The sequence below is a fragment of the Meriones unguiculatus genome, chromosome 3, assembly GCF_030254825.1.
Source record: "Meriones unguiculatus strain TT.TT164.6M chromosome 3, Bangor_MerUng_6.1, whole genome shotgun sequence".
Classification (NCBI taxonomy): Eukaryota; Metazoa; Chordata; class Mammalia; order Rodentia; family Muridae; genus Meriones; species Meriones unguiculatus.
Window position 1 is genome coordinate 3,558,806 of NC_083351.1, and position 17,834 is coordinate 3,576,639.

Consider the following 17,834-nt stretch of genomic DNA (forward strand, 5'->3'; position numbering starts at 1 on the left):
GCTGGCTGTGGGGTTTTCATTAGTCCGGGATCGTCTGATTGCTCTGCCATTGTGTGAAAGTCACCAACAACAGAATACATGCACAGGCTGACTGTTTCCACCCCCCTCCAAGCCATATATGAAAGTGCTACCTCCAGTGGGAAGAGGAAAGGTCTTGGGGGAGATGGAGACAAGCAGGGTCCTGAAGAACTGAGCCCCTCCATGAAGTGTGTCTTTAGGAGAAACAGAGGCCCCCGGAGCTTGCTCTGCCTTGTGAGGGCCAGCACAAAGGAGGGCAGGCAGCCACTGCGCCAGGAAGAGCCCTCCACGGAGGCGCGAGTCTGCTAGCACCTTGATCTTAGCCTTGCAGCCCCAGACCTATGAAAAGGAAATGTCCACGGTATAAGCCTCCTCGTCCCTGGCATTTTCTTACAACTGACCAAGCTGAGAGAAGCCAGTGTGGCTGTCACTAAATTTCACTTACAGACACACATTTGAATTTTATATAATTCATGAGTCATAATAGTTGTGTGCACTCTCTCTCTTTCTCTGTCTGTCTGTCTGTCTGTCTGTCTCAACCATGGTTGGTTCTACCAACCATTTAGAATGTCAAAAGCAGATGCCTGTTCTGCTCTGGCCCTCAGGCAGCAGCAGTTTGCCAGCCCCACGCAGGAGTAAAGACACAGGCCACCTCCATTCGCTGGCCAGATAAATAGTGCTTCCCTGAGCTCTGGGTGAATGTCACTGTAGACGGAAGGTGACCTGGGTGTCAATGTTCCAAAAACAGCCATACCAAGTGTTGGTTGAGTAAGTGCCCAAGTTCAGCGGCTGGATTCCTCCTCTGCATTCACCAGCAAGTACCCTTGGGTACTGGGCACCATCATTTAGCCTGACTTTTAGGTTTGGGGAGGGTTTGGTGTATCAGCCCACGCAAAGCATGCCACATAGCATCAGTCCAAAAGAGATGGTGTGGCCTATGGCAGATGCTTGTGGGGGAGGGTCAAAGCCCACAGCTTACTCTCAAGAATGGGGTGGGGAGAGCGATGCCAGATGTCCTCAGACACAGGAAAGAATGTCACACAGCAAAGGGACCCTATTCGTCATTTGTCTCAGGAGACCTGAGTGGACCTGACAGGTCTAGGCATAGAGAAGCCTGTTTGAAAAGGACCTTTGTCATCATTTCTGTTGTTCAGTTGGGTAATCTGCTCAGCACCCTGCAAGGAGGGAGACGTTGTTACCCACCAGTGTGGGACCCATGCTAGGAAAACCACACCCCAGAGCCCTGTGAGGACTCCCAGCACCTCACACTTGGAGAGCATGTCACAGGAACCTGCTTCTCAGATGTGTGCCCTTACCGAGCTGGCCCAAAGGAATGTGAGTTACATCAAATCGGGTTTGTTTGCTCTTTTCTCCTCAAAAAAAAAAAAAAATTCTAAAACCAGGGTGGGATGGCTGATCTTGACTAATGTGGGACAACACCTCATTTGAGGAACTGCCTCTATCATACTGGCCTGTGGTTGTGTCTGTGGGGTGTTTTCTTGATTGCTAAGTGATGTAGGGATGGCCCACCTACTGTAGGCAGTGCCATTCCCAGGCAGGTAGGCCTGGGCTGTGTCAGAAAGGTGTCTGAGCAAGTCAGAGAGGGTGAGCCCATAAGCAGCATTCCTCCATGACATGACCTCAAGTTCCTCCCTTGGCCTCCCTCAGTGACAGACTCTGACTGGGAGTTCTAAGATGAAATGAACCCTTTCCTCCCCAGATTGCTTTTGGTCATGGTATTTACCACAGAAACCAAACTAGAATACAGAGAAGCTACTGTGATGGTGTCACTTAGAAAAGAGTTTTGGTGGGCCCCAGATGAACAGACTACTTCGAGGGACGGTCTGCTGTAACAGACAGCCCCTCATCCTTTGCACACCACCTCTCATGCGTGGCCCAGCTGGGGTGCCCCAGCATCTCCTGCTGGGACCTAGTGGGCAGCCGTGCCAAGAGTGTGCCCTTCCATCGGGAACAGAAGCCGCACATACCAGGACTCAGCTGCAGGCTGTGTCCCGGGCCTACCCATATGGGAGACAGTTTGGGAAATAAGCTCATAGGCTGTTCCTGTCAGCAGACACACCTGCCAAATTGTGTGACTATCTAAATGTTTGTTGGGTGGGCGGAGTGTGCTTCCAGCTCTGTCATTGTGAAAGACTATCGTGCAGCCCACATTGTAAGTGTGCCGCTCGGTGGTCGCTACCTTGACGCTGTGGCAAGCTGTTGCCACTGTTTACCTTCCTACCATTTGCCCTTAGAATCCCACACTCGTCCCTCAGCGTGTCCTCCCCATGCTGTCACACTATTTTTTTGTGGCTGGCTTTACGATCCTCAGGGTGGTGGCGAGGGTAAATTTTCTTTCTTTTTAAGGAAATGGTATTCCTTTCTATGGTAGACCACGTTTGGCTTAGCCGACTATTCATCTCGTTTCCACGTGAATGAGGCACTCGTGAACCCAGCTGCACAAATACTTCTTTAAGATGCTGCTTTCAATTCTTGGGTGGGGGTGCCCTCTTTTTGCCATGTAAAGTACCCTGACAAGAGCAATTTAAGGGAAAAAGGATGTCTTTTGGCTCACAGTTCTACAGGGATGCAGTCCCTCATGGTAGGAAAGGCATCAAAGCAAGCTGTAAGGCATGATGGCAAGGGGAGGAAGAGGGCAGGTCTCATTGCATCCTCACTCAGGAAGCAGAGAGTGAACAGGAAGTGAGGCTGAGCTATACCACCTTAAAACCAACCTGGTGGCTCTCTCCCTAGCAAGGCTCCACTTCCAAAAGGTTCTACAACTTCCTCAACCTCACCACCAGCACGTGTGTGCCATCGAGAGACACATCATGCAAAGGGCAGAACTACCTGAAGTGCACTTGCAGGGCCATCCGCAGTCGTTTTGGTGTTTCTGAGGGAGCTCCAGGCTGTTTTCTACAGAGACCAAAGGTCTTCCACTCAGCAGCAGTGAGGGGTTCTCACGTCCTCCAGCCTGGCTTGCCTGTTACTCTCGGGTTTCTGGTGGTGGGCACCCTGACAGACACGAGGCAGTAGCTCCTTGATCGAGGTTTGATTTTGCATTTCCTGACGTATGGGTGTTGCTCAGCATCTTGTCCATGTCACTATCAGTGCATCCTAGAGCAAAGCGTCTTCAGGGGCTTTGCCTGTTTTCTAGCTGAGTTACTCAGCTTGCTAAGAGTTCTACATATTGTGTGTACATTGATCCCTTGTCAGCTAGCTGTGTCTTTAGCGTTATTTATTTCCTCCCTTCTGTGGGATGTCTTTTTTTACTACTGATAGCATTTTAAGTTGGGTACCTTCTGACTTTGCCTCCAGTCACCTGCCTTCCTGGTCCAAAGTAACTTTCTTGTTTGTTGGAAACACGGTCTCAGGTAGCCCAGGCTAACGTGAAACTCACTATATAACCCAAGCTGGCCTTGGACTCCTGATCTCCTGCCTCTACCTCCCAAGTACTAGGATATAAACTGTGCCCAGTTTATGTGATGTTAGGGATCAGACCCAAGCTTCCTGAATGCTCAGCAAGGAATCAGCTCCAAAGCAACTTAATTATCAAGATGTGGTGGATAGCTACAGAACTACCAGCCCATGGGATTCCCATAAAAAGGAAATCTGGCAAATGGAGAATGTTAACAGATTTGAAAGCAGTGGATAGAGTAATCCAACCAATGAGTCCATTACAGCCTGGAATTCCTTTAGCCAGAAAATTCTGGACATTCAGCACCTAATCACTGATGGGCCCGTGAGCAGGACTTTGGTCTCCTGCTGTACAGAGCCATCCACAGTGCAGGGCAGCGACAGGCCTGTGAGCAGGACTTTCAGACAGACTGTGCTGAATGCTGCATGTGTGTGACCAATTGGGGCTGCAAGCCAAGAGCTTGGAGTAGAGATCAAGAGACTTAGGAGGGACTCCAGAACACCAGAAGCCAGAAAATAAGATAGTCCGGGAGCATTAAAGGTTCAGGAAGCAGTATCCAAGTTACAGGAAAGAGAAGCTTCGCTGTTAGGTTCTTAATCTCAGCTGTGAATTATGCTCCTGAGAGATCAACAGAAAGATCACATCAAGTCAACTGGAAAAGACATTGGAAAGACTGGAAAAGCAGCTTCAAAACTGCATAATTAGTAGTTAAAACAAATGGTGGGGGTATGTGGTATGAAATGTTTTATGTGCCTGGCCTGTCAGTGGCTCTTGGACTTCTGGGAACAGGAGAGGACATAAAAAGCCAGCTGAGGCAGAGAGAGAGAGAAGAGAAAAGAGAAGAGAGAGGCAGGAGTAGGCTCCAAGAGACAGAAAAGTCGGACCAGAGAAGACAGTCGATGTAAGGAGAAAGATTGGGTAGGGCTAGAGAGCGGAGAAGAGATTGAGCGAAGATAAGAGACAGCTGAGAGTGGACTGAGCTAGCAGAGTGAGAAGATAAGAAAGTGGTGACAGCTGATCCAGGAGAAGCTGAGCTGAACCAATGAAGGTATTGTTAAGACAGAGTTAGAAGAACCCAGGAAGAACTCACACACAAAGAAGCTAAAAAGATAAAATATAAAGATGTAAAAGCAACATTTATGAAAAGCTACAATCTCTCAAATGTTTACCTTTGGGGGGTTCTCGGTAGCACCCTTCTTCCAGCTCTGGGGAGCCAAAGGGGACTGCAGAACCTAGCACTCTCGATGAGGATGAGGACAGCCTCCCTTATGGGAACAGAATATAAGGACTGGCTTAGGCCTGAGGCTGGAGATTTAGTCATGTGCAAGTGGCTAACATAGCTAGAGACGGAATGTTCTGGACACTTTCTGTCCTTCAGTCAAGCTTGGCTGCTTCCCTGGTTGAGCTACACTGGAGTTCCACTACTCAGCAGCTGTCCTGACAGGGCAGCAAGGAACCTTCCCACAGCACAGGGCTCCCCGCGTAACCCGGGCTCCCTGGGATATCCCTGCATGCACTTGCCAAGTCACCTGCTTCTTTGTAGGACAAGCAGAAACCTCGAAACCCAGCTCTAAGTCAGCCAGGCCTGGGTTAGATGTCAGCCTTGGGGCATCATCTGCAGAGTGGATGGTGGCTAACAGAACCTCTGCTAGGGCTGGGGGAGGCGCAGATAAAGCTGAACAAGGGCTTCCTACAAAGCTAGCTCCAGTAACTCACCAGGAGCTGCTCTCTTCCCGCCTTGAGAAAGGCTCCCAAGTGATAGTGCCTGTCCCTTCTGGGAAGGCCCTGTGGACAGGAAGCAGGGACACAAAGGACACCTCTTCCACCCTGCTGGGACTCCCTCTTCCCCCAACTCCTGTTCCTGTGGCAGCCACACTGTCCACACACCCAGGGGTGGCTGGCCCCTCCCATCACAGGCCACTCCCTTTCGTCCCCTTAAGGGCCCCAGTTTGTTAGTCTCTGACTGTGTAGTTGCCGAACACTGGGCCCTGGTGCTTGCTGCACCAACTTCCTGTTGGGCCTGTGGTCTTCGGTGGCATGCTGCTCAGCAGACAGTGACTCATCCTTTCACCTGACACATGCGGAACATGGTCTCCTCTAAGGATCTCAGCCCACAGCAGGTACCCAGGGTGCTTTGGGGATGTACTTTCCAGGGCGGGTTTCCTTTTCAGTATGTGGCAGTGTTGGCTCCCTGGGCAGGCCTCAGAGATACTGAATATCCAGGGTTAACACTGGCACAAACACCCTGCTGCCCCACCCCAGGCTCCTTGTGGCCCCCTGTGGCTTCCTGTCCAGCCTTCCAGCACCCACAGCAGCCGAGGACGCACAAGGCCCAGCCACTGCTCACACGGTGGTGCGTCCAGGGGAGAGGCCTGGCTGACACAGCACCCCACAGGCTTCTGCTTTCATCCCTGGGGTGAAAAGCAGGGGAGGGAGGACACTAGGAGATCAAGGGCTCTGCAGGACGCCTCTGCTCCTTCACAGAAGTGAGTGGACTGCTGAGCTGTCCCCAGTGACCACTGGAGAAGCCTGCCCATCTGCTCTCCGCTAGTCTCTAAGAGTGAGGCCTTCTACCTTGGCCAAGGCTGTGATGAGCTCCTATCCCTTCCTGGCTCTCCTTGCCCTCTGCAGGCTGAGGACAAAGTTGGGTACAAAGTCCCATGCAAGTCAACATTGGCAGGGAGCTCCACGGAGCCCCAGGCTTCCTCCCTCTCCTCCAGCCTTTCTCATCCTTTACTTCCCCACTGCCACCACACACACAGCAGCTAAGGGTGCAGGGTGTGGCCACAGTGGGGGAAGGGTAGGGAAGAAGCTGTGGGCACCCCAGTATTTGAAGAGATCCCAGTGCCTTGTGTGTACTGAAGGGAAGAAGGAAGAGAAGGGGGAGGCTGAGCCAGGATCCTGGGGCTCCCTCACACCTCTGGGGCCCCCTCCCCTGAGCCCCACGTAGCACCTACTGTAGTGGCCAAGCGGTGCGATGGAAACAGTAGAGCTGTGATCAGGAGGCAGCCTTGCTCTCAGCAGCCCAGCTCCTGCACCTTAATCCCCACCCCAGACTCTGTGTGGGACTTTCCCCGAGTTCTGACAAAGATGCTGGGGTGACAGGGTGGAGACAGGAAGAATCATCCCAGACTTACCAGACATGTGTGATGCTATGGCCACAGGGCAATTTCTTCCAGGCTGAAAATGCTGACACTCCCAGGGTGTCAGTGTCTGGGAGTGGGAGGCTAGTGTGACTAGGGCCCCCAGCTGCTAATCCGGCAAACATAAGCTGTCTCTGTGCATAGGGGAGGCTTAATACACGGGTATGAACTCTCAGGTGTCTGTCATACAGAAAAAGGAGTGTGATCATAGTTTTGAACACAGCAGGGTCATGTTAGCTGTAGTCTTTTTTTTTTAATTATTGCAGTGATTTATTAATTGTGGATTATCTTGGTGGGGTTGGTTTGTTTGCTGTGTGGTAGGAACGGGCCTTTGGATGTAGTGTTGCGAAGGTGAAGTCTTTAGACGGTGATCTTTGTAAAGGACACTGAGGAGGCATCTGTGGGGTGCGTTATCCAATACTCCACTCAGCAGCTTTGACCTTGTCTCCGTGGTCAGGGACAGATGCTTCGGCTGTGGTCTGAAGCCCGTGATAGCTACACCGTTTAGTGTCAGATTGTCGGCTTCCTCTGCCGATCTCCCCGATTCCTTTGCTGCCCCCACCAAGGCCTCAGGAGTTCTTGGGTGCCTTTGTAATGGGAGATGGCTCGGGTGGTAAAGGGCTCACCATGCAAGCGGGAGGACCCGAATTCAGGTCCCCAGCACCCACGTCAGAAGTAGGGCATGACCATGTGTGTTTGTAGTCCCAGCACTGGGAGCTGAACCCGGAGGTGCCCTGGGGCAGGTGGCCGGCCAGCTAGACAGACCAGCGAGCTCCAGGTTCAGGAGAGACCAAGTCTCAAAACCTAAGATGGAAGATGAGCGAGACTCACAGTTGCTCTCAGCCTCTGACTCCCACACACGTGAGGTCCCGGCCGAGACCTTGGCCTCCGGTTATGTACACATGGCTCTCAGCACACCTATCCTCAGCTGACAGGATCTAGATGGTGGGAAGCCGGGCTGCATTGCTCCAGATCCCAACCCCAGATGGGTCAGGCGTTAACTGACATCCACGTGAACACAGCCTCGGGGAGGGTGCTCCCTCTGGCTGCTGGGAGAGGAGTGGGCTCCCTTTGGGTCCCTTCCTCAGCAGAGAGGAAGGGTGTGTCACCCAAGCGTGGTGTGTGGTTTCCAACAGTTACACCTCTTCCTGTCTCCTGTGAGGCGCCTCACCAGCACCCAGCCTCGAGGGAGGCCCTGGCCCTTCCAGGTTGGCTAGGCAACTGCCCCAGAAGGCGCGTCAGTGTCCCGATGAGATTCCCCACACTACAGTTGGGCTAAGCTAACCTCAGCTCCGTGGACGGAAGCACTCAGCCTCACTCCGAGCTAAGCCTTCTGAAGGGCCCCAGACTAAAGCACACCCAGCTGGCACCAAGCCTGCTCCCCTCTGCCCCTCCAGGTCCTGTGCATTGAGTACCACCATTCACATGGGGCTGTGCAGTCTCCAGGCTACACAGGCTTTGATGGCGGGGCACTCGCTGGCCTCTGGGAGCGGGGGTACAATGGCAGGGCAGTGTGGAAGTGATGTTTCAGGGATAGCTTTCAAGGCAGTCTCCTGTCTCCTCCTGGCCTCCACAATTTCAAGTCTCTCCCCCATGTGGCCCAGGCACCCAGGCTTGGCTTTTTCTAAGCTGTGGCTCTTTGTCATGGAACAGTAGCACATAATGACAATATTCCAAAGGGTTCAGGGAGCAAGCCTTTGAATTCTCAGAAAAAGTCAGATTCTGGATGAAGCCACAGAGGACCCATCACCATGCGCTCCATTAAGACACCGTGAGTAGCATGGTCCTCTCTGCCCATGGCTGATTGTGATTACATAAAGCCTGGCCTCAGCCAGGTGTGGTGGTGTACGCCTTTAATCCCAGCACTGGGGAGGCAGAGGCAGACGAAAGCAGATCTCTGAGTTCATGGCCACCCTGGTCTATATAGCGAGTTCCAGGACAGCCAAGGCTACAGGAAAAAAAAAAAAAAAAAAAAAGTAGACTCTTTCTGAGAGAGCAAAAAAGAGAAGAACCTTCAGACAAAAAAAGTATTGGTGACGAGGAAAGCAAGGTCGTGTGGCCAGGCAGGGCGCAGGTGAGGTGAGCTGGTTCAGCGGCCAGGCAAGCCCCGTGTCCAGGGAGGAGCTGTGATGGCAGCCCTCCATGAAGCACGCCAGGCACAGGGTGGTCTCCGGCCCCGTGATCCTTAACAGCACACAAGCCTCCCCAGGTAGCACAGGCCCGTTCATCTTCCCCTTGAACTGACGGTGTGAGCCTGAGGGGTCTTCCCAAAGCCACCCGCTCCTGCTGTGCAGGGACCCTGGGGGCAGGCCGTGGAAATGTGTGTCCAGTGAGCCTCCGGAGGAAGGCTGTGACTCTTGTGGCCACACGTGTAGCAAGGTGTCTCGGCACACGTGTCCCAGGCAATCCCCCGTGGTGGCAGCAAGTATTGGGAGACAAGCTTCCTTTGGCCGTGACTGGAATTAGAATGTTGTCATTCTGCTCGCCTCTATGGCCAGAGCAAGTCACGTGGCTGCACTAGAGGGAAGGGTTGGGAGTGCCGGCAACTGACAGCCAAGAGGAAATGGACTCTGAGGGTGCAGAGGGGTTTGGACCAGTGACTCAACCTTGTCCCTTCCTCCTGTGCATCCTCGGGTGCCAGCCAGGATGTGGGTAGCCCAGCCTGCGTCCCTCAGCCAGACGGGAAAGTGCCTGCTATTCCTGTGCCTCTCTGACATGAACTCTCAGGTACAGACACTCCTGGCTATAGCCTCTCCTGTGGCCTCCTGCCTGAGGCTGGCCATTCACTCTCACTTCTTCCCTTCTAGACAAGTAGCCCTGGGAAGCTCTCAGCAGCCATAGATCCCATCTTTACCCTCCCTGAGGTTAAGGGGTCAAAGCAGGATCCCTTGACAGCTCTTTCTTTTCACAGCCTGGGGCATATTAACCCCAAGAATAATGTGATCATTTATCATAAGCTTACATAGAGAATTTGAGGTCATATTACTAGGCCCCCATTCTACACATACACAGCTGAGGGGCAGAACCAAAGTCCCCCTTCCCCTCGTCTACTCTGGCCCAGAGCTTTTTAAGCATCCTGTGTGTGTGAGTGTGTGTGTGTGTGTGTGTGTGTGTGTGTGTGTGTGTGTGTGTCTTTACCTAAAGTCATGCTTCAGGTCCAGTTTGCCTAGAAAACTTCTAAGCCCAACCCCCCCCACCCCCAGCCAGTCTCACCCTTGCCCCAGGACTCAGCATAATGAACCAGGGGCCTTCAGTCAGGCCACCGAGGTCTTCCTGGCCGTGAGAACTAGTCATGCATTTTCACATTCTTCTGCACTCAGAACGCAGATGCGACGTACTTGGCCTGTCTAGAAAACAGTGATTGAGAAAGCTCCCTCCTCAGATGTTCGGAGGACTCGGGTCCTCAGGCGATCCCCCAGTTCCTGAGCGGTGGAAGTGAGCCCCAGTGAGTGCTGCCTGGAGCTGCTAGCCTCGCCTGCAGTGGGCAGAGGACATGTGAGAAAGGGGAAGGTAGCAAGGCAATGTCAGGCAAATCACAAACTGAGGGGCAGTCAGCAAGACAAGGAACAAAGGAAAGGCAAAACCTCCCAGGGTCAGGCCAAGGAAGTAGCTCAGTGGTAGAAAGCATTCAGGACCCTAGATTCCATTCCAGTGGCACACACACACGTACACGCACAAAAATGGAAATCATGATGAGGTTTCTAAGTTCGAAGAAACCAGAGAGAAATAGTTGATGCCATCCGAGATCCTCGACTGGATCCCGGATTTTTTTTAAAATCTAAACAAGAACTTAGGGAGCGATGGGAGTTTGGGCAGAGGCTCACATCAGGTGCTGCAGCATTCTCGCAGATCCATCTTGAGTCTGGTGTGAAACAAGGGTCTGTCGCTTCCTCAGACGGCCTTGAAGGTTCTGCATGCGTGTGCACCTCATGTGCAGGTATGTCCTGTAGAGAGGATGGGAGCAGAGAGGAAGGAGGGTGTGCGGGCAGCGGAGGCGGTGGAAGCCATGCTGACGTGGGTGTTTGTCGCTGTTTGGATTTTTCAATCTTTCTGAAGTCTGAAAGTTATCAAAATAATTTGGGGGAGGACGGCTTGAATGGTGCCTCCTGAGTGTTCTCGGTCGCCTGCCATCCGCCTGGCCCTCCTGGCTGTGAAGCATTTGCACACCTCTTTACATCCGGCTTCGGCAAAGCTCCCAGAGTCGGATTCCTCAAACATAAATGAGAAAGTTACTCAAGGTCACACAGAGATGGGGCCCGAGAGTGGAAGTGCGTAAACCCAGAGAGGACCAGACTCTGAGCTTCAGCCTGGATCTCTTCCAACCCCCTGGGGTGGGACTGGCTTCCAAACTGTGGACCATGCCAGGGGCCTGGGGTGACTGTACAGCTGTGCCGTTCTCCACATTGCAGGGGGTGGGGACAGCCATGGGTGACCCATGAGGGGCACCCAGCCCAGCTCTGCCTGGAGAGGGCTGTAGGGTGCTCAGCCCTGCCCACCCTTCCGTGGTATGGCACCTGCTGGAACACTGCACCAGCCTACTCTTCCCAACACCAGGATGTCAGTTCCATCCCGATTGGACGTCGGCAGGTGCGGCTGCTCCTGATTGGACAGCGGCAGCTGCAGCGCCAAGAGGTGGGCCCTGCCTGCAAACCTTGCGTCCGAAAGTATTCATTGATGGCGAAATCCCATCAAGCCCCCTCCTGCCCAGAGAGGTGGCAGAGGTGGGGGCTGGGCTGCAGACCCACGGGGTTTTTTTAAAAGGCAAATTTCTCGAGAGCCGTGGTCTTCAGACTGAGGCCAGTGCTTGCCTGTGGCTGTGGGTGTGAGTGGGGGAGGGGCCAACTAGGGCTTGGAGGGAGCTGGATTTCCAAACCAGCACTTCTTGGGAGATTCTGCAGGACTCCAGTTATCCCCGCACCTGCGGGTGCTGTGAGCGCCCCCAGTGGACAAAGCAGACATTGCACACCAAAGAAGGCTAACCCTGGTCCTCAGGCCATGTCCCAATCCTGTCACCCTGTGGCCCACAGCTGGCTGTGTTTACCTTTAGTAACAGGAGCCCAGCTCCCACCCTCTCCAACAGGCTGAGTCACAGTCTCTCGTTCCATAGCAGTTGAGTGCCTACCAAGCGCCAGGAACTGCAGGAACACAGGACACCCCCTGCCCCGGCCTTCAGACCAGCATAGCTTTTGTGGAGAAAAGTGGGTGAGCCTTAGGTGTGTCAGCAGTGACAGGTTCTAGGGGGAAAGTCACACAGGAAGGGACCAAGCGAGGGGTGAACATGGGGAGAGGGTTGAATAGGGCAGTTTAAGGTATGCTGTGCAGTGAGAGCCAGGGTGATCTTGGCATGGAGGTAAAGCAGGGGATGCGGAGTCAAAGGCCAAGGGGGAAGAGGACTATTAAGAGTCCTGAGAAGGGGTGGCTCTGCCGAGCTCAGGGACCCTGTGGTAGCAGGGGAGCCTGTGTTGCCCTGCAGAATGGGAGCCACCTGCTGGGTGAGGGCAGAGAGTCCCCAGGGGCAGAGAGGCAGCCCAGAGGTCTCAGTTGGTGTTCGGCCTTTGCTCTGGGTAGAATGGAAGCTGCAGGAGAGTGTGAGCGCAGCAGGGGCTGTTCCAGGGCTGTCCCTGCCCTTGAGGCCCCGCTGTCCCCAGTGCCAAGTGACCAGCTCCTGCCCAAGGAGAAGCACCGCACAGGGCAAGTTTCTGCCATCTGGAGACCCAGAAACACAGTGTCCGTGGGGTTTGCAGCCCCACCCCGACGTTCCAGGACCCATGAGCAGATTCCTACATAGATCCGGGAATCTGGCCTGCATCTCACAGCACCTGTGGCCTGAAGGACTCACGTTGTGAAAGAAAGATAAGGGCTGGGGAGACGAGGGCTCATTTGAGGAAGTGCTTGCCACCCAAGCATCAGGACGAAACTTTGATCCCCCTGATGCACACCAAGGGCTGGACTCAAGACCACATGTGGCGCATGCATTTGACCAAGTGTGGTGGTGCACGCCTTTAATCCCAGCGGTTGGGAGGCAGAGGCAGGAGCCTCTCTGTGAGCTCCAGGCCAGCGTCAGCCGGGATAACATCGTGAGGCCCTTTCTTTAAAAAGAGCAAAACAAAAAGGCTGGGAGTAGTGGTGCACACCTATAACTTGAGCGATGGAGAGGCAGAGAGAGTCCCTGGGGCTTGCTGGCCAGCCAGTGGGGCCCAGCTGGCGAGCTCCAGGTGCAGCGAGAGACCCTGGCTCAAAAGAGTATGGCAGAGAGTGGTTGGAGAAGGCCGTCCAGGCCCCCCGAGTGCACACATTTGTGCCTGTGCGCATGAGCGTGTGTGTGCTCACACCCGTGAGAAAGGTGATTGGTGAGGATAGCGGACACTGGGGGACTGCAGGAAGACTTCAGGACCTTCACAGCTCAGGAGCTTCCGCACAAAGAACCCGGGCTAGCATCCGCCGTGCCCCGCCTGCATCAATGTTAAGGGCTAAAGGCAATTTTCTGTTTCATCATTGCATTCCAAATGAGGTTTCTTAAAAATCCCCAGGGTTCCTCATCAGCCTCATCACTCCACGCTGCTTATGGTATCTGTCCTTTTCCAGCAGGCGCCCATGCAGGTGTTCATTCCCTGTGGCCCAGAGGAGGCCTCGCCGGGACCTCCACCGGGCGGTGTTGCCACGATTAGGCAGAGTTCAAAGGAGGTCATGATCCTAAAGAGGGAAACAGTGGACAAACAAAAACAAAACGACTATTTACCTGAATGTCACTCTCCAATCTCAGGGGGTCTGTGCCAATCCCAAATCCCATTGCCCGTGAAAGTGGGGTCCTGTGAATTTGAATCAGGGACCCTCATCTGGGCTCTTGGGGGCCCAGGGGCATGGCAGTTAACAGGGCCTTGTGAAGCTTCAACAAAGACGTTGGAACAGCCAGACCTGCATGCAGACAAGTTGTTGGAACTGCTCTGGGAGGGCACTCATGAAGGTGACAGCTAGGTGGAAGGGGTTGCCACTGTAAGGTCCTGGAAGCTGTGAGGGGCATGAGTGTGGCCTGTTAACGGAGGAGGAGGTGGCCAGGTGAGCGCCGGCAGGCAGAGTGCAGCCTGGAGGCAATAGCGGGAAAGGGGAAGGGGAGCCACTTGACACGCCGTGCTGCTAGGAGATCAGGGTGTCTGTGGGTCTGGGGTGCAGAAGGCTGGGGCCCAGTCATCTTAGGGCCTCTGGAGCTGCTCTCCAGGGGCTGGCAGGGGCTGGGGAGGAGGGCCTCATGGGAAGAGCCAACCGTTGAAGAATCAGCTTCAAAGCCCCTAGGGCCATCTGAGAAGTCACTTCCTGGTTGGCCTTTGAGCTCCTGCCACAGGGGCCTCTACTACACAGCAGCTCATGTCCTCAGAGCTGGCAAAGAGAGTCAGCTGGCAGGACAGAAATTACGACCTATGTCATCCGCGACAATCCAGTCACAACCCATCTCCCTTGCCACATTCTCCTGGTCAGAATCAAGTCACTGGGTCCAGCTCTGCTCAAGGGAAGGACTTGGCACAAGGAGGGAATCCCAGGAGCCAGGTTGTTTGAGGGTGTCAGACAAGCTCCCTAAACACCAGGGCAACACAGGGAGCTGGGGCTGGGTCAGGAGCAAGAGAAGGCATAAAGACCAGTTCCTGGGAGGGGAAGAAGAGGGGGACAGAGAGGTCCACAGAGCCTTCCGCCTCGTGCACGCAGTGGGACTGGGGTGTGCACTGGAAGGACAGCACCCTCCACAGCAGGCCATCTGAGTCCATGGGACGGTCCATCTGTCTGAGGGGGGGTGGGCTCATACAGCCCCAACCAAACCCGCTCAGTCTCTTTTTAACCACGACCCTTTTGCCTGTGCATTTTCTTTCAGAATCTCCCCTCTGAAAAGGCAAGCTGACCTGGGTAAACGAGGCCGGCCCCATGTATCCGGAATCAACCACGGGTTCCCCAGCTCGGCTCTCCCTGCGGCAGACAGGCTCCCCCGGGATGGTCTACAGGTAATACACCCAGGCCTCCTCCCTCGGGGAAAGACTAGGATAGGACTCAAGCAGGGCTCGGGGGGCTTGAGGCACCCAGGCCCTGCAGAGAGCATGGAAGCTTTCAGAGCTGTGCTTGGAAAGAAATAAGGACTTCCTGGATGGCACTGGGCCAAGACAGATTTGTTTCTGGTCCCTGACTCTGGAAATCTCACCCGTGGCTACCTGAGCAACTCCAAGGTGCCTAGAGTGCCCTTCCCCACTTCTACTTCTCCTCCTGTACACATCGTTCCTCGGTGCTCTCTGATAATCCATCAGAGGCATTGGGGCGCTTCTCTCAAGGAGCTTGTGGGCATTGGGGGGTCGGTACCTGCCCAGAGGCCAGCAACAGCACACAGGGCAATCTTGACCTCCTTGTGTGAGCCAGCCGGCCTGAACAGCAGGCTTCCTGTAGAGGGCGCTGATGAGAGCCACTGGCCGCAGACCTGGCGTAGAACCCCAAAGCCCGCATTGCCATCCTAAAAGACCACGTCTGCACAGGACCCCAACGGCCTATTTAGACCTTTCTAGACAATGGCTGGAGCCTGCGCTGTTGCAAGTGTCTGTGGAAACCAGGGGAAGAGGTGTCTGTCCTGGGAAGGACCCCAGAGTCTCAGGCCGTCCTGTCAGGGTGTGGGTTTTGGCAGCTATTCTAAAGCATACTGTAAAGCATGGTCTGAAGCTTATTAGAAACCCAGACGCTCACCCGGAGTCTACTGCGGCGCCTCCAAACTGTCGCGACCAGAGCAGGCGCCAGGCCTCCGCCTCACTGGCCACTGGGTGGCGCTGCTGCAAAGTGTTTGGTGCCTGGCTTGTAATCTGATGGAGCCGGACTGCCAGCCTGGAGCTGGGATGGGGATGCGTGGCGGGTGGGGCCTGGTGGGATATCTGTGATGAGTTCTGAGCTTGCACCTCCTGTGGAAGATACCAACTGCCTACTGTCTTCTCTCCTCTTCTTCCCCCCACTTTCTTCCACTGCTCTCTGAAGTACTCGCTATGGGAGTCCCAAAAGACAGCTCCAGTTTTACAGGTAATAAGTCCTCCTCCTCCTCCACTTCCTCCTCTTCTGCCACCTCCTCCTCCACCTCCTCCTCCTCCACCACCTCCTCCTTGTCCTCCTCCTCCTCCCAACCCAGAAGGCCAAAGGCAAAGGTGTGGTGGGGAGGGCTGTGCGCTTCCGGGCAGGGCAAGATACTGGCTGGCACTGTCTCTACTGACAGGCTCTACCTGTGTCTCTCAGCGCTAACCACAGAGCCCGTGCAATGCCTGGTGGAAGTGTTCGGTCGGGTTAATGGCATGTGCTCATTCTACTGAAGTCTGCTTTGATTTGACCAAATGGCCTTAAGATATATGCTCAAAATCAGCCAATCTACCATTACAACTTCTCTCGCCGGCAAGACTCGGGGCTCAGCAGTAGAGCCTTCGCCTACTGTGCGCAAGGCTGTGGGTTTCAACCTCAGCATCAAGGTTAAAAAGAGAAAAGGAGAATGTTCGGTGCATGGGCCACTTCTTGTGGTGTGTGTTTCCATCACGAGAAGAAAGGATCCGTGCTGAACTGACCTGTCCTTCCTCTTGCATACAGATTTGGGTTTGGGTGGACTGATCTGGCCATGGAGCTTTCTGGTGCTCTGGAGGCTCAGACCTTCATGAAGTGTACGCAGTCCCTGTGCGGTTTGGAAGGGGGAGGGGGTCATGGTATCTCTGATACACTTCTCCCTTGGAGAATTGGGAGCCAGGTGTTGCTGATCAGGATGTGGCATCAAGAAACCCAGGCTCCCTTCAAGCCATTCCTCCTCTCCTTCTAGACTGTCTCACCCACATCTGGAGAACATTTCTTGGCAGTCTTTCAGGCTCAAGAAGTCAGATGTCAGAGCTGCAGTAGTCTTGCAGCTAGCTGGCTCGGCCTGCCTGGATGGAGGCTGTGATGGGGGATGAGGGCTGTGATGGGGGCTGGAGACTGTGATGGGGGATGGGGGCTGTGATGGGGACTGGAGACTGTGATGGGGGATGGGGAATGGGGGCTGTGATGGGGGCTGGAGACTGTGATGGGGGATGGGGGTGTGATGAGGGCTGGAGACTGTGATGGGGGATGGGGCTGTGATGGGGTCCCTACATCCTCGGGCAGTGTGCTGCAGCATCTTAACCTGGAAGGAGAGAGGTCGAGGTCCAGATGTGCTGAGCACATCCCAGAAGAGGTGCTGTGGGGTATCCCATTGCACTGGAAGTCAGGGCTGCGTGTGCGAGGGTCGCCACTGGCTCTTCATCCCGTGGCCTCAGGATCAGGGCCATGCCTGGGTTCACAGCTAGTTTGTGAATTCGTCTCTGAGGTCTTAATCCTTGCAGGGAACTCTGAGGTGGGACTGTGGATAAAAGCTTGTGCCTGAGCCTGTGTTCGTACATCTGTGTGGCACGCGAGGAGTGCACGGCGTTTGTTCTAGAAGGGTCTGAGTAATAGAAAACTTGCACCTGAACTCTGTCCTCAAGAGAGCCTCTACACGCCTGCCTGGAGGGAGAGGAGGGGCAGAGCAACAGGCTGAAAGGCCCCTGCAGGGGTAAGCACGCCTGTAGTGAGTTTTACCCAGCTGACCCTCAGGCCAGAGCCCACCGGTCAATCCTGTCCTTCGGGTCTCCAGTGGAATTTTCACGTAAGCAGTCGGGCGAGACCTCTGGCGGTGATCGCAAAGGCCTGGCTCTTCCTTGAACACACTAGGTGCCGCTCACTACGGCGCTAAGCACGGCCACCATAGACCTCCTGACGTTACCTAACACTGGCCCTTTGGTGGAAGGAGTACTGGTGGCAGAGTTGGCAGTTACAGGCTGAGCAACCCCCAGATCACCCAGGGAGTGAAATCCTGACACACAGCGCCACGCCTGGTGTCACCTGGTTGACATCTTGCTTATCTGCCTGGGTCGACTAGTGTCAGCTTCTCAGGGCTGTGTGGGGCCCTGTTTTGTCTCCGTGTGCAGATGGGCCCACATGTCTGCCATCCTCCTGCCCATCTAGCTAGGGCCTACTCCCATGAGGAAGTACCCAATCTCCTGAGGCATGAGGCTGGACTACAGCAAACACTGCAGTTTCTGCCCAGGTTCCTAAGCCCAGAGCAAGCAAGACTCCTGCCTGAACTTGGAGAGGCCTAAGGGCAGTGCTCCTCCCCCCACCCCCACTCGTCTTAGGTGCCACAAAGCCACAGTGAATTAGTTGCTTTTCTCCATGCTTTTACCAAATACCTGCCAAGAAGCCTTGAGGGA

At 54.5% G+C, this 17,834-nt stretch overlaps 1 protein-coding gene across 5 annotated transcripts in view; it reads left to right on the forward strand.

Annotated features, from left to right (window-relative positions):
• Positions 1 to 17,834, forward strand: part of Kcnab2 (potassium voltage-gated channel subfamily A regulatory beta subunit 2) — an 81,325-nt gene that overhangs the window by 20,536 nt on the left and 42,955 nt on the right. For 2 of the 5 annotated variants that reach the window (XM_060378967.1, XM_021644242.2), the window contains exons 2-3: positions 14,441 to 14,567; positions 15,574 to 15,615. In XM_060378967.1, the coding sequence (XP_060234950.1) occupies positions 14,491 to 14,567; positions 15,574 to 15,615 (119 nt within the window). In that variant the 5' untranslated portion in view covers positions 14,441 to 14,490. Of the gene's footprint in view, positions 1 to 5,401; positions 5,557 to 14,440; positions 14,568 to 15,573; positions 15,616 to 17,834 lie in introns of those variants that run through there. The other 3 variants (XM_060378969.1, XM_021644244.2, XM_060378968.1) reach the window with 2 other exon arrangements.